General features: G+C 41.3%; 1 protein-coding gene across 1 annotated transcript in view; it reads right to left on the bottom strand.

The window, feature by feature from the left end:
• The window catches only part of Hspa4l (heat shock protein family A (Hsp70) member 4 like), a 46,283-nt gene extending 39,620 nt beyond the window's left edge, over window positions 1–6,663 (bottom strand). The window contains exons 1-2 of the mRNA XM_026390925.2: window positions 6,394–6,663; window positions 284–341 (exon numbers count right to left, since the gene is read on the bottom strand). Of these exons, the coding sequence (XP_026246710.2) occupies window positions 284–341; window positions 6,394–6,500 (165 nt within the window). The 5' untranslated portion in view covers window positions 6,501–6,663. The remainder of the gene's footprint in view (window positions 1–283; window positions 342–6,393) is intronic.
• Window positions 6,664–12,755: the final 6,092 nt, after the last annotated feature.

Below are 12,755 nucleotides of genomic sequence, written 5' to 3'. Positions count from 1 at the left end.
CTGTAAGTATATTTTTCCCCACTTCTTCAAATTTTGTTGAGTACCTAAGAAATCCTCTTTGGTCTCTGCTTCCCTTTGCAAATTAAATTCAGGAATAGTAGGATGGTGGTAAGAAGAATGTGTGGCAGTTGTCTATTAGCCAATAAAATTTGTAAGTTGACTTAAAAAAAATACAAAGATGTCAGGATCTGTCATATTTGCAACTCAGTTACCTAACATGGTATCTTAGTATGACTCAATTAATTCTTCTTATAAGTTAAAACGGTCATCCTAACAATTTTACCTGGCTTTTAGCTGCATTTCCAATGGCTCGAGTTCTTGATCCCAAAGATATACAGGCCCTAAGTAAGGAAAAACACAAAGGTTTTTTTTAAAGGTATTTTTATATTAATGTGCTATTATTTTTTTGTTGTATAAAACTAAATTTAAAGATTAATAATGTTTTATTTTGAATATGTTAATATAAATTAAAATTTTACACATTTTTTGATACTTGGGATTAAATCCAGGGGCACTCTACCAACTGAGCTATGTCTCCAGCCATTCTTATTTTTAAGACAGGGTTTCACTAAGTTGCTTAAGTTGGCCTCAATTTTGAAATTCTCCTGCCTCAGCCTCCCAAGATACTGTAGATTATAGGCATACACCACCACACTCAGCAAAATTTTACATATTTTAAAGTTTCCTAAATAATGGAATGGTGGTCAGAATAAATGTTAAGAATTTTTTAAGTGTCCTTATTACAGGAATAGTATTGTTGCTTCCTAAAACTGTTTTCAAATTCTACGGGTCTATGACCTATTAAAAAAATTAAGTGTACTCAGTAAGGCAAGGCTACATGGATTTAAAACCTTGCTCACCATTGAACAGCTGAGTAACCTTGTGGAAATTACATAACTAGTATTTGCTTCGGCTTTCCATCTGGAAGACAGTGATAATACCTGCTCATAGGGGTAAGAGAGGATTAGAGGAGTGAATCTAGGGAAACTCTTTGAACAATACTTGGTACACAGACATCACACAAATTATTGCTATTTAGTTTCCGCATTTAAATATACAACATAAAGGCAAGTACAGAATGATATTTTCATCAAAATACCATTTCATGTATGATTTAAGAAAATTTTCATGATTTCAGTTTAACTATAGGAAACAATTTAACTAACAAAGAAAGACACTATATACAAAGCCACAATCCCTGTCCTTGGAGAATTTATAGTCTATTGAAAAAAAAATCATCATATAGAAAATATAGGATTAAGAGTAATACTAATAATTAACAAAAGGTAGAATAATAACGTCTATACAACAGAGCTTAGGGAAAAGCAAAGAGAGACAACTTCAGCATCAAGATTTGGAAGGAGACAAAGCATTTCACATGTCTTAAGGAAAAGGACATTCCTGCTACGTAGGTTATTACAACTATGGTTTGCACCCCCAAAGGTTTGTGTGCAGGAAACTTGGTCCCCAATGTAATGACAACAAAGCAGTACCTTTAAGTGGCAAGGCCCTGTGGGATGATTAGGGCATAGGAACATCACCCTCAGAAAGGAGTAAAGCCCATTTCAAGCAAGTAGGTTGGATCTCGTTCGTGTAACTAGTTAGTTCTCCAAGACAGTAAGTAGGCTGTTACAAAATGAGGCCACTGTGGGGATGGTTCCCTTTCTGTTTCTCTATCATGCTGCAATGCAGCTAGGAACCCTTGTCAACACAAGCACTATGCTGTTTAGAATCTCCTCCAGCCACCAGAATCACGAGCCAAATACATCTCTTTACAAAACAGCCACCAGAATCATTAGCCAAATAAATCTCTTTACAAAACTCTTTACAGCCTCAAGTATATTATTATAGTAATACACAAAACAGAGACATGTAAGTCTACTTTCAACATGACAGCCAGAGCAATACTCTTTAGTATTTAGTATTTTTTTTTAAAGAGAGTGAGAGTGAGAGAGAGAGAGAGAGAGAGAGAGAGAGAGAATTTTTTAATATTTATTTTTAAGTTTTCGGCGGACACACATCTTTGTTTGTATGTAGTGCTGAGGATTGAACCCAGGCCGCACGCATGCCAGGCGAGCGCTACCGCTTGAGCCACATCCCCAGCCCCAGAGCAATACTCTTTTAAAGAGTAAGATCATGAGCCTCTCCTGCAGAAAACCCTCCAGTTTTGCTGACTTGCAAAGTAAGCTCAAGTCTTCCCGAAAACCAATGTACTCTCTTCATGGTCTGGGGTCTTTGTTGCTCTACCCTATAAATTCAAGACAAGTACATAGATCTCTATGCTATTTCTAGACTACAATGCATACTTCTGCTATACATACAGTTCTCACTTTCAGAACTCTTCTAAATACACCAATATGGCCCTGCATGCTCAATTCTTTTAGATCTCTGTTCAAGACAGGTTATCAGAAACACTGTCCCTGATAATTCTACATAAACAATATTCCTGCTCCTCCCAAGTACATCTAATACCATTTTTTCCAATTTAATTTTTCTTCATCGTATATCATCTTCTAATACAATTTATTCACTGGACATATATTAACATCAGAATGTGAATTTCATGAGGTTTAGATAAGGTATACCCCACCGCCCTGTTCTGTGCTATCCAATATGGAAGTCACTAGCCACATGTGCCCAGTAAAATTTAAATTAACTAAAAGAAAAAAAATGCAATTCTTCATATCCAACCACATTTCAGGTGCTTAATGACTACATGTAACTAGTGGATATACAAAGAACAGGATATACATAGAACAGATATATAGAACAGGAAGTTCTACCAGACAACAATGGCATAGATCACTCTCTGATACATACTAAAGGTTTTTATTGAATGATGCTCCTATGGGTAATGGTTATTTGATAGGAAGAACACAACTTGCAGTTTCACAGGAAAATTTGGTAATATAGTATTGAGGCCAGATTAAGTAGGGCCTCACATTCTAGAATACAAACTTGAAATTTATTCAGTAGATAATGGGAATTCATTAACAAGTTCTAAATAATGCAGAGGACATTGACTGCTGGTGTATCATACACAACAGAGAAGTAATATTCCAGATAAATGGTTTTCAAGGGCCGAACAAGCCACTGTTATGTTGGGAACCACTGAATTTTCAGGGAGGGCAAATAGTTTAAAAGTTTATTTAGTAGATTCAACAAATGTTTGTTGAGTAAGCTTTGCACTATTAGTTGCTAAAGATACAATGGTTAAAGGAAAGAATGCTATATACATACAGATAAAAATAAACTAGGTGCTAAACAAAGGGAGCACATGGTGCTATAAGAATAGACCATAGCAGGAACTAGGTGCTAAACAGAGGGAGCACATGGTGCTATAAGAATAGACCATAGCAGGAACTGACCCAGAGGGTTAAGAAGGCTTACCCAAGGAAGTGTCAACAGTGATGGCATCAAAGAGGCAGAAAGTTTGTTGGAAATCATTTTGATTACAGTATGAACGGATAAGCTTCCTTTCTAATGTAACTTCTGGAACATTTACAATTATGTCTGTGGCTGACATTTTCATTGACAGTGCTGGACTATACAGAGGGAATAGGTTAAGTGAAAAGCATAATGTCTAGGTTTCCAGTTTACATAAGAGAATAGATAATGATGCTATCCAACGAGACAGAAACACTGTCAAGAACAACAGATTTGGAGAGGAACAATCACAAATTCTAGTGTGATCATTCCAAGTTTTAGACACCTTTGAGACATAGGAGCAGAAACACACACACCCACACACACCCTCACTCTCTCTCAAAATGTTAAAATTTATCAGATGGAGGGGGGAATGAATGTTACTCTTCTGAGATTCAGTGAAAAACAGGAAAATCAGGACATAGCAGAAATCAATAGGTTTGATGATATCTTTAACACCTCTTGCAAATAATTCCTTGATTCAACACATTCTTTGACCAAGTAAAAATGTACATATCAAATATAGAAATCTGTGTGGATGGCTGGCATGGTTGGCATTCAATCCTAAAATTCATCTCTTGGAGAAAACACCAGTTTGCCATTTTTCAGCTACTTATATCTGTCTTGTTCCTAACTCCATTACTTGGACATACTTCCAGATACTTCTAATTTTTCACCATTGTGCTACTGAAAAATTCTGTGCACTTGAATGAATATTAAAAATTTTTCTTAGGTTGATTTCCAATAGTTTAATTTTTGTTAGAATAGTATATTTAAATAAGATTTGTTTTCTACTGTCATTTTTTTTTAAGGTTAGGTTCTTTGAAACCTTCACACATAATATGTCACAAAGAAAGTCAAATTCTTACCATTAGTAAACTCTCTTGAAGTAAAAAGTAGACTATTAAAAGTTTAAAAAAATACCTAGAGTAACTAGGCTTGGAAATATCAAGCAGAAAGTCTTCAAACTCTTCCCTTCAATTTTCTTAAAAAACAAAAACAAAATTCCAGAACGTTATAAAACCATTAAATAAAAAATACTGCCAAGGTTTTGAGAAAAATCAAGTAAGTTAAATACCTATTCTTTCTCAAAACTTTTACCTGAGCCAGTAATAACAAAGGAAATAGATGTAATCAATAAACATTACATGATGTAAAAGTTTTTTTTACAAAAAAATTCTCAAAAAAACTTTTGTTCTATTTAGATATACTTGACTATAGAATGTATTTTGACATATTATACATACAAGGGGTTGTAAACTTCCCATTCTTGTAGTTGTACATGGTCAAGTATTCACATATAAACAGAGTAAAGTTATGTCTGATTTGGTACAATCTTTTTATGTTATACTTCATATACTTTGTCATCTCTATTCAAAAATTCCATTTTGTACTTAAAAAATATTTACAACGCAGCTTAAATCTCAAATATCCAATGTGATATTTCCAGACTGGATATCTGGAAAGTAAGCCCCAGATTCTCAGAAAATGCCATAAAACTGTTTCAAGTTTTAAATGTCCAAAGTCCCTTTTAGTTAGGGAGGGATCTTATGGAAAATAATTAAATGTTAAAAGAATAAAACATCAAAAAGCATGCACCAACTAAATTAAGAATTTCCTTCTTTTCAGAGAATCCTTCTGTAATGTATCTGCATTTTAAAAATGTTTATTACCTTGATATTTGCAAGTAGAATATGAATTTTTTTCAAAACTAGCTTCTCATGTCATTAAATACAACAGTGTATGAGAAAAGTTAAAGGTTCTTCTATTGTACTGCTTTTCAAACAATAGGAACACTTTGTAAATGAATAAATGTCCTGGACTAGGTACATCTTCCCTCAACAACTGCCCCACTAAGAAAATACACAGTGCAGGAGTATGTGACCACCCTGAAATATTTTTGGTCAATAACAGACTACATACTCCTGAATTAAAGGACAATATAAAGCCAAGGCAAAAACAGCCGGTGATGCAAGCTAACTGAAAACATGATCCTTCCACCTTAGAAACTTTCTTGATTAAACCTAGGGTGGTAGTTCACACCTGTCTAGCTATGACAGGATGATCACAAGTTCCAGGCCAATCTTGGCAATTTAGCAAGACTGTTTCAAAAATAAAGAAGGACGAGGATGTAGCTCAGTGGTTATTTAAAAAAAAAAAAAAAAAAAAAAAGCGTCCCGCTTCAAACCCCAGTGCCACAAACAATAAAAAACAAACCCCAAAGACACCAACTTTCTGGATTGGATCAGGTCATTAAATCTAAATATTATTCCTTTTCCTACACATAAATCAAAATATCTCAGCCACACAAAACCCTGCCCAAGCGAATCTAGACTTCTAAGTGACGAGCAGGTGAAGTCTGAAACCCAGGTCTGGCCGGGTTCTCACTGCGGCGACGTCGGCCCCGGGAGCGCCTCGGACGCGCTTCTCGGGAGGACGCGCGTCCGCCTGGCCTCAGCCTCCCGCAAGTGGATGCTGCAGCCGAAGGTCGCCGGGTTACCCTCTGCTGGACCCAGGGAGCCGAGTTTCCCGGTCCTCTGCGGGCAGTCACACCTACGCTGCGACAGTCCGCAGCCGCGTCACCCTCCTGTGCAGAGCGACCCGCTGAGGTGGCCCTCCGCAGCCCGAGACCCAGGAGACCCCAGGACCTGGCCTTGCCAGTCAGGAGTCGCCTGGGCAACGAGCGGGCCGGGCGAGCCGCGGGCGGGGAACCGGAGTTCCAGCGCGTTCCGTGCCGCATTCCGGCGGCCAGCCTCCAAAATTTCAAAAGAAATCTAACGGATAAGTGGGGGGGGGGGATTCTTTCTAGAATGTTCTTGCAAAGGAATCAAAGCACGGACGACCCCAGAGACGCCCTCTCCCCGAGGCCGGGTCTCCGCCGGCTCGCAGTCGCCCGGCGGCGCGCGGGCCACCCGCAGTCTGGACCCCGCCGGCGCCGGCCCTCCCCCGCGGGGCCGCGGCACTCACGGGGTACACCTGTCGCTGTACTCGTTGGCGATGGTCTCGATGCCGCCGCTGCGCGCCACGGCCACGTAGCAGTTGAGGAAGCCGAGGTCAATGCCCACCACCGACATCCCGCCGCCGGAAGGTCGCGGCGGCGGCGCCTTAGCCTGGGGAGCGGGCGCCGCGTCCTTCGCTGGGCCGTCGCTGCTGCGCCTGCGACTCCTGCGGGGGCAAAGGGGAGAGGACCCACTCGCTACCCGGAGCGTCCGGGGCAGGGCGTGGGGCGACCGCGGAGGGAAGAGGCCGCCGCGCCGCAGCTCCCGCGTCCCGCCGCCTCCGTCTCTCCACTGCGGTCCGGCCGCCTCCAACCGGCGGTTACTAGGACCCGCGCCTGCGCGCTCGGCCGCCGGGGGGGCGCGCGAGCCGTCTCCCAGCGCCCGAGGCAGCTCCCTGCCGCGCCCTCGGACGCTTCCGTCAGCACTCGGGCAACGGCTGCCCGAGGAGCTTCGGGTTCGAGAAAGATCTGGAAAGCCGGGGCGTCCCTGCCGGGCGGGGCGTGGTGGGGAGGCGGGGCGGCGGGCGCGCGGCGGCTGCGCGCACTGCGGTTGGGCAGGTGAGCGGCGCGGGGAGCTGCGGCCGCCCCGGCGCCCCAGGCGCTGCGGGCCCGCGGAACCGGCCGCCACGCCCCCGCCCGCTCCCCACAGGGCTCTCCCGCCGCCCGCGCACCCACCCGCCGGCCTCGCCGCCCCGAGGGGCCCAGTGCGGCCCGCGGCGCCTGCACGGGTGGCGCTCGCCCCGCCGTCCGCCGCGCCCGGCTCTGTGAGGTGGCGCCCATTGTGCCGCGCGCGCTGCGCCCGGCGTTCTCTTCCCGCCCGGCGTTCAAGCGGCGAAAGCCCGGCGCGGGTCGGGGAACCGGGCACTGGCGCCCTCCCGCCACCAGCGTCCTCGCGCCCTCGGGCAGAGGCCGCCCGCCGTACCTTTCCCTTCCCTTGGCTTCCTCCTGCGCGTCTTGTCCCTTACTGCCCAGCTCTTGGTGCGTGCCTTGGTTCACCTGGGCTGTCGTCTTGCGGGTGACGGCGGGCTGCTCGCTAGAGTGGCTGCTGCTCTCTCGGTCCTCACTTTCCGTCCACTTTAGGAAGTTTAGACGCCTTAGTATCAACGCCGCCGCCAGAGCGGCCGCAGCAACCGTGAATAAAGCTCCTGCGGCGGTTGCCAGGATGAGCGGGAAATCCATGTTGGGGCGATGCTCGAGTGGGGTGCACCGCACCCGGCGCGGGCCGCGGCGCCGACGACGCCCTCGGCTGCAGGCCGGCACGCGGCCTCCCGGCAGGCAGCGCGGCCGGGACTGGACGCCCTGGGAACTCTGCGCCAGCGGCCTCGTCCGCCACCGCGCAGCAGGAGGCCACCGCCCGGGGCCGGCCCATTCCTGAACCCTTTGTCTGATTCCACCTATTTATCCACCCTGTCTGAAAACCTCAAGGAACAACCACAACAAAGACATCGACTACAGGGACAAGGAGTTAACCCCGCACTCCTCAGGTTACTTCGAGGGCATGCCGCCTGCTGCAAAGCCAGCCGGGCGGCCGAGGGTCACCGCCCGGGGCCTGTCACAGCTAACCTGATTTACTTCCTGCAGGCCTTTTGGCAAGTTCCTCAACTCGCAAGTCCCAGGTTCAAACTGCTGAAAGCGGGAGACGTGTCCGCAGCGCTGTTTTGTGATAAGTAGCTCAAGCACAGCATGGCTGCCTGGCACCAAAGGGCCAGCAGACGTCCTTAAGCTTACCTGCTGCTGGAACCCAGGATGCAAGCTGATCCGCGCACATAATGTACCTCTCAGCTTCGCTGCTCTTCCGTTTTGATACTGAGGATTGATCCCAGGGACGCTTGACAACTGAACTACATCCCCAGCCCCTTTTACCTTTCCAGAGGTTCTTGCTAAGTTGCTTAGGGCCTCCCCAAATTACTGAGGCTGGCTTCGAACTTGGGAGCCCCCTGTTTTCTATTCTTGAATCAACATTGGTTACTTATATTTTTATCTAGATCTTGCACAAAGTTGATTATTCATTTGTGAGTTAAAATGTCTTCTATAGCTATATTTTCCTCATTTTTAATATTTTTTTGTTTCTGTCACTAGCTAAACAGCTTTTGGTTTAGCTAGTGATAGCTAAGTTTCCTTCTAGACACCATTTTAGGTACATTCCTACCTGAATCTTCAAACAGTTACTAAGAGTAGGCAGGGTGGCAGAGCACTTGCCTAGCATGTGTGAGGCACTGGGTTTGATCCTCAGCACCACATAAACATATAAAATAAAGGCATGCTGTCCAGCCACAACTACAAAAGTTTTTTTTTTTTTTAAAAAAAAGAGGTAACAGAAATAAAAACATTACCGCTGATAACGTTAGTAGATAAATTACTTAGGTGCCTATTGGCTTGTAATTGTTGAACCCCAGATTTAAGTAGCCCTGCCTAACTAGTCATAGTGAAACACACTAACGCCATATTCCTGCTGGGCCCTGTGAAACCTCTATCAAGGAGGGAAAGACCAGAGTTAAGTGTAGAGTCCCAAGAAAAGTGAGAACGAGGCTAAATTATTCCCAGATTCACCAAGGTAAGTGACTTCTCCCACATTTCCCCTCTCATAGGCTTATCTAGGTCACCAAGGTATTCAGTTTGTTTCCATCATTGCTTCTTGCATCCCACTTTTTGGGTTCAGTTCTTGCATTTTTTAAAAATAAAGCTCTCTAAATCAACTATATTTTTTGTCTGGAAGTATTATCAAGCTAACTTTTGAATAATAATTAGCTGAATGCAGTTTTTGTCACATTTTTCTTATCTGTTAAATTTTAGCCAATCTGACCAATTTTTAATATACCTGTATCTTTCTCTGTGATATTGATCCATTTTTACATGTTTAAAATCTTCTATACTGTTTTAAGTTTCAGCTTAATGTAGCATGAAGCTCCCATGATTGTCTTAATTTTAGTTTCCTTCCTTCACTAGCACTTTGTACCTTGTTCTTTTGGTGCTTTTCACATTCTGTTCACTGTTCTCTGTGACATCCACTTACTAGATTATAACTTTACTACTAGGTTTTATTAGAATATAGACTGTACTCTTTTGTATGCTTCATACTAGTTAAGGCCTTGAATTCATGGATGCACAATAAATAGTTATTGTTGTATAAGTAGGAACTTCACTCTATAACCAACTTACATGGAAGTCTAAAAGCTTCCGTTTGAAAGACCTGAAATGGGATTATCTGTATGAGGAGAGGAATCCTTTGAGGTAGAAAGTCTTCTCAGGGAAAACAATTTTTGCATTATGTGTTAAAAAATAAGACATTTTCAAGGTAACTAAAGGAAGGAACTAATGGGCACAGAGAAGAGATTATATGAGAAAAAGAATACTTTCCCTCTATTTCTGTGACTGGGAACACAGATAAGCCAAAGATGCACTTTTGACTGTACACATGGGTATAATGGTCTAGGGCAGAGGTTCTTTGAAGTTCCCAGATACTGAAGGGATCCATAGACAGAATTAAGGGAATCGTCTTGAAGTAACCTTAAACTGAAATTTAATGTTTCCTTCAATCATGAATATAGGCATAAATCACAGTAGTAAAAACAGTATATGATTTTTGCTATCAATAGAAATAAGGTATTTTTAATACCACCTTATAAATGTTGGAGACAACTTCAAACAACATTAATAGTAACATTGACCTTGAAAATACAACAATAAATAGGTTATTAGTTGTTACTATAAACTTTTTTCATAAAGTACATGTTGGGGCTGGGATTGTAGCTCAGTGATAGAGTGCTCCTCCCTAGCACATGTGAGGCACTGGGTTCGATCCTTTACACCACATAAAAAGGTTATCAAAAAAAAAAAAAAAAAAAGAGAGGCAATTCTTTTTTTTTTTTTTTAAAAAGCACATTACAGAAAAGCATGTTATTTTTAATAACCGTATTTCCAAGTTTCCTTTGTAATCAATCCTACGTATTTTACTTAAAAACTTGGTTGCAAGAAGGGATTCATAGACTGTACTAGGCTGACAAGTGTCCATGGCACAAAAATGGTTACAAATCCTTGTTTTGAGAGACAAGAGCAAAAAATCTAAAGGAAAGTGAGCATCTGATGAAAATCATAGAGCATATACCCTGCTAGCTTGGACTGCTTACCTCCCAGCTATTAAGTAACAAAAATACCTATGTTATTTAAACCATTATACTTTTGAGTTGCTTTTACAACTTAACCTACTTTCACTGAGGTTATTAACTCATTTTGTCCTGCTGTCCCAGATACAAAACACCTATAGAAACATTATAATTATAGGCAGATAATTATGTAATAAGTATATTAATTATAATATACATATACTCTAGATTATGATTTCCAATCTACTTTAAAGGATCTGTGTCAATTTTTGTTGAAATATTTACAGATTGAAAACTTGGGACTTAATGGGTGAAAGTAATTTACACGAGGAATGATGAGGCCTAAATTAAGGCAATGGCAATTGAAGTGGAGAGAATACATGAGAAGAAATATTTAGAAGGTATAATTTATAATAGTTTTCACTCTATTTCCTATATTAATTTAGGTGGAAAGAAAGCAAGTTAGACTTCCAGATTTCTAGTGTTAAGTGACCAAGTAGAGGGGTATGTACTATGAAGATAAGGAAAAGAAAAGTCTGTGGTAAGGAAAGAAAGTCTGAGATAAGGAAAGAAAGTCTGTGAATTAAGATAAATTAGGTTTGGGAAGTGTTGGGTTAGAAAGCCTCTGACACATACAGAGAAAAATATGCAAGAGACAGCCAGGAAAATACAACTAGAAAAAGTTAGAAAGCACATAGCACTGGCCCCTAGAAAATACTAATGTTTAATAAGTGGTGGAAGAAAAGGTTCCCCTTTGAATTTATGTTTAGGTCAAACAGCTAATAAGGAATTAAGGTATCAATTTCCTATTTATATATCATAGTTTATATCTGATAAAAGAACTATTTCATAAATTTTTGTTCTAGAATACCAAAGTCCTTTTACCATCAATTCATAATAGGAATATAAAACAGCCAACATTTGTTTCAGGTGTTTCTGGACTATTACTACCTAGATGATGCCTGTGTTTTGTATTTTCGTCCCCCTTCCCTCAGCAAAACCTGTGAGAAAACACTGAAATTCATTGAAATAAAATAAACGTAGTTTTAGTAAGTATAAATGTCTACCAACTTAAAAGATCATCTTATTTAATGACGTATTTTAATGAATTAAAGATGAACAAAAAGAACGAAGCTCTGAAATGGAATTTTAGCTATTATTTGGGGTGACAGTTTTAGAGTAGGAAATTAAAAATCCTACCCAAGATTCTAAGATGAAACATTAGCAATTTAAGATAAAAAAATGTGCACAACTTACACATATGTATTAGCTATGCATTTTCCAACAGTAGAGTTAGCATTTAACAAAATTGTTTCCTTAGGAAATCTCCATTATGGTTTTGTTCACTATGAGTCATCTCTCATTAACAGTTTGATATAAGAGTTTTAGCTCAGTTCAGGATACTAACATTTTACTTTCTTTTGTTCTATTGTTATGGTTCGGATGTGAGACAATGCAAGAAGGTTTAGAGGAGAAATGATTGGATTGTGAGAGTCTTAACCCAATCAGTGAATTAATCTCCTGACTGGGATTAACTGAGTGGTAAGTGAAGTGGTAGTTGTGACTGGAGGAATTAGAGTGCGGCTTTGGGGTATATATTTCTATCTGGCTTCCCTCTGCCACATTCTTCCACTAAATTGTTCTGCCTCACCTGGAGCCCTGACGATTAAAGCTGGCTGTCTATAGTTTGAAAGCTCTGAAACTGTGAGCCCTCAAATAAACTTTTCTTCCCCTAAAATTGTTTTGGTCAGGTCTTTTAGTCACAGCAGTGAAAAAGCGGACTAAAACATTCTACGTATCTTCCAGACTAAAATAGGATTTGGTATAGCAATTTAGCAATTAAGTTCATATTTGTACTTTACCCACGTCATTTAAATTTTTTTTTTTTTTTTTTGTACTGAGGATTACACCCAGGAGTGCTCCACCAGTGATGTACATCCCCAGCTTCCCTTTTAAAATTTTGTTTTGAGACATGGTCTAAGTTGTCAACACTGGCCTCAACTTTGCAATCCAACTGCCATGCCCAACCCACTCAGAATTTTAAGGATTTTTTCCCTTTAAGTATGGCTCTATGCAGGTTTAAAATTTTACAGTATTTGCTTAATCTTCACAGGGAAAATGATTATTAATATTTGATTATTTATCTTTGATCTGATAAAGTTAAGTAAGGGAAAAACAGAACTATTTTGTTTCTGTAACTTCTGTGTTATATTGACTATTCCAAGAAA

This window comes from Urocitellus parryii, chromosome 10 (genome assembly GCF_045843805.1).
Source record: "Urocitellus parryii isolate mUroPar1 chromosome 10, mUroPar1.hap1, whole genome shotgun sequence".
Classification (NCBI taxonomy): domain Eukaryota; kingdom Metazoa; phylum Chordata; class Mammalia; order Rodentia; family Sciuridae; genus Urocitellus; species Urocitellus parryii.
The sequence above is the reverse complement of the archived record's forward strand: the minus strand, read 5'-3'. Positions and strand labels throughout refer to the sequence as shown.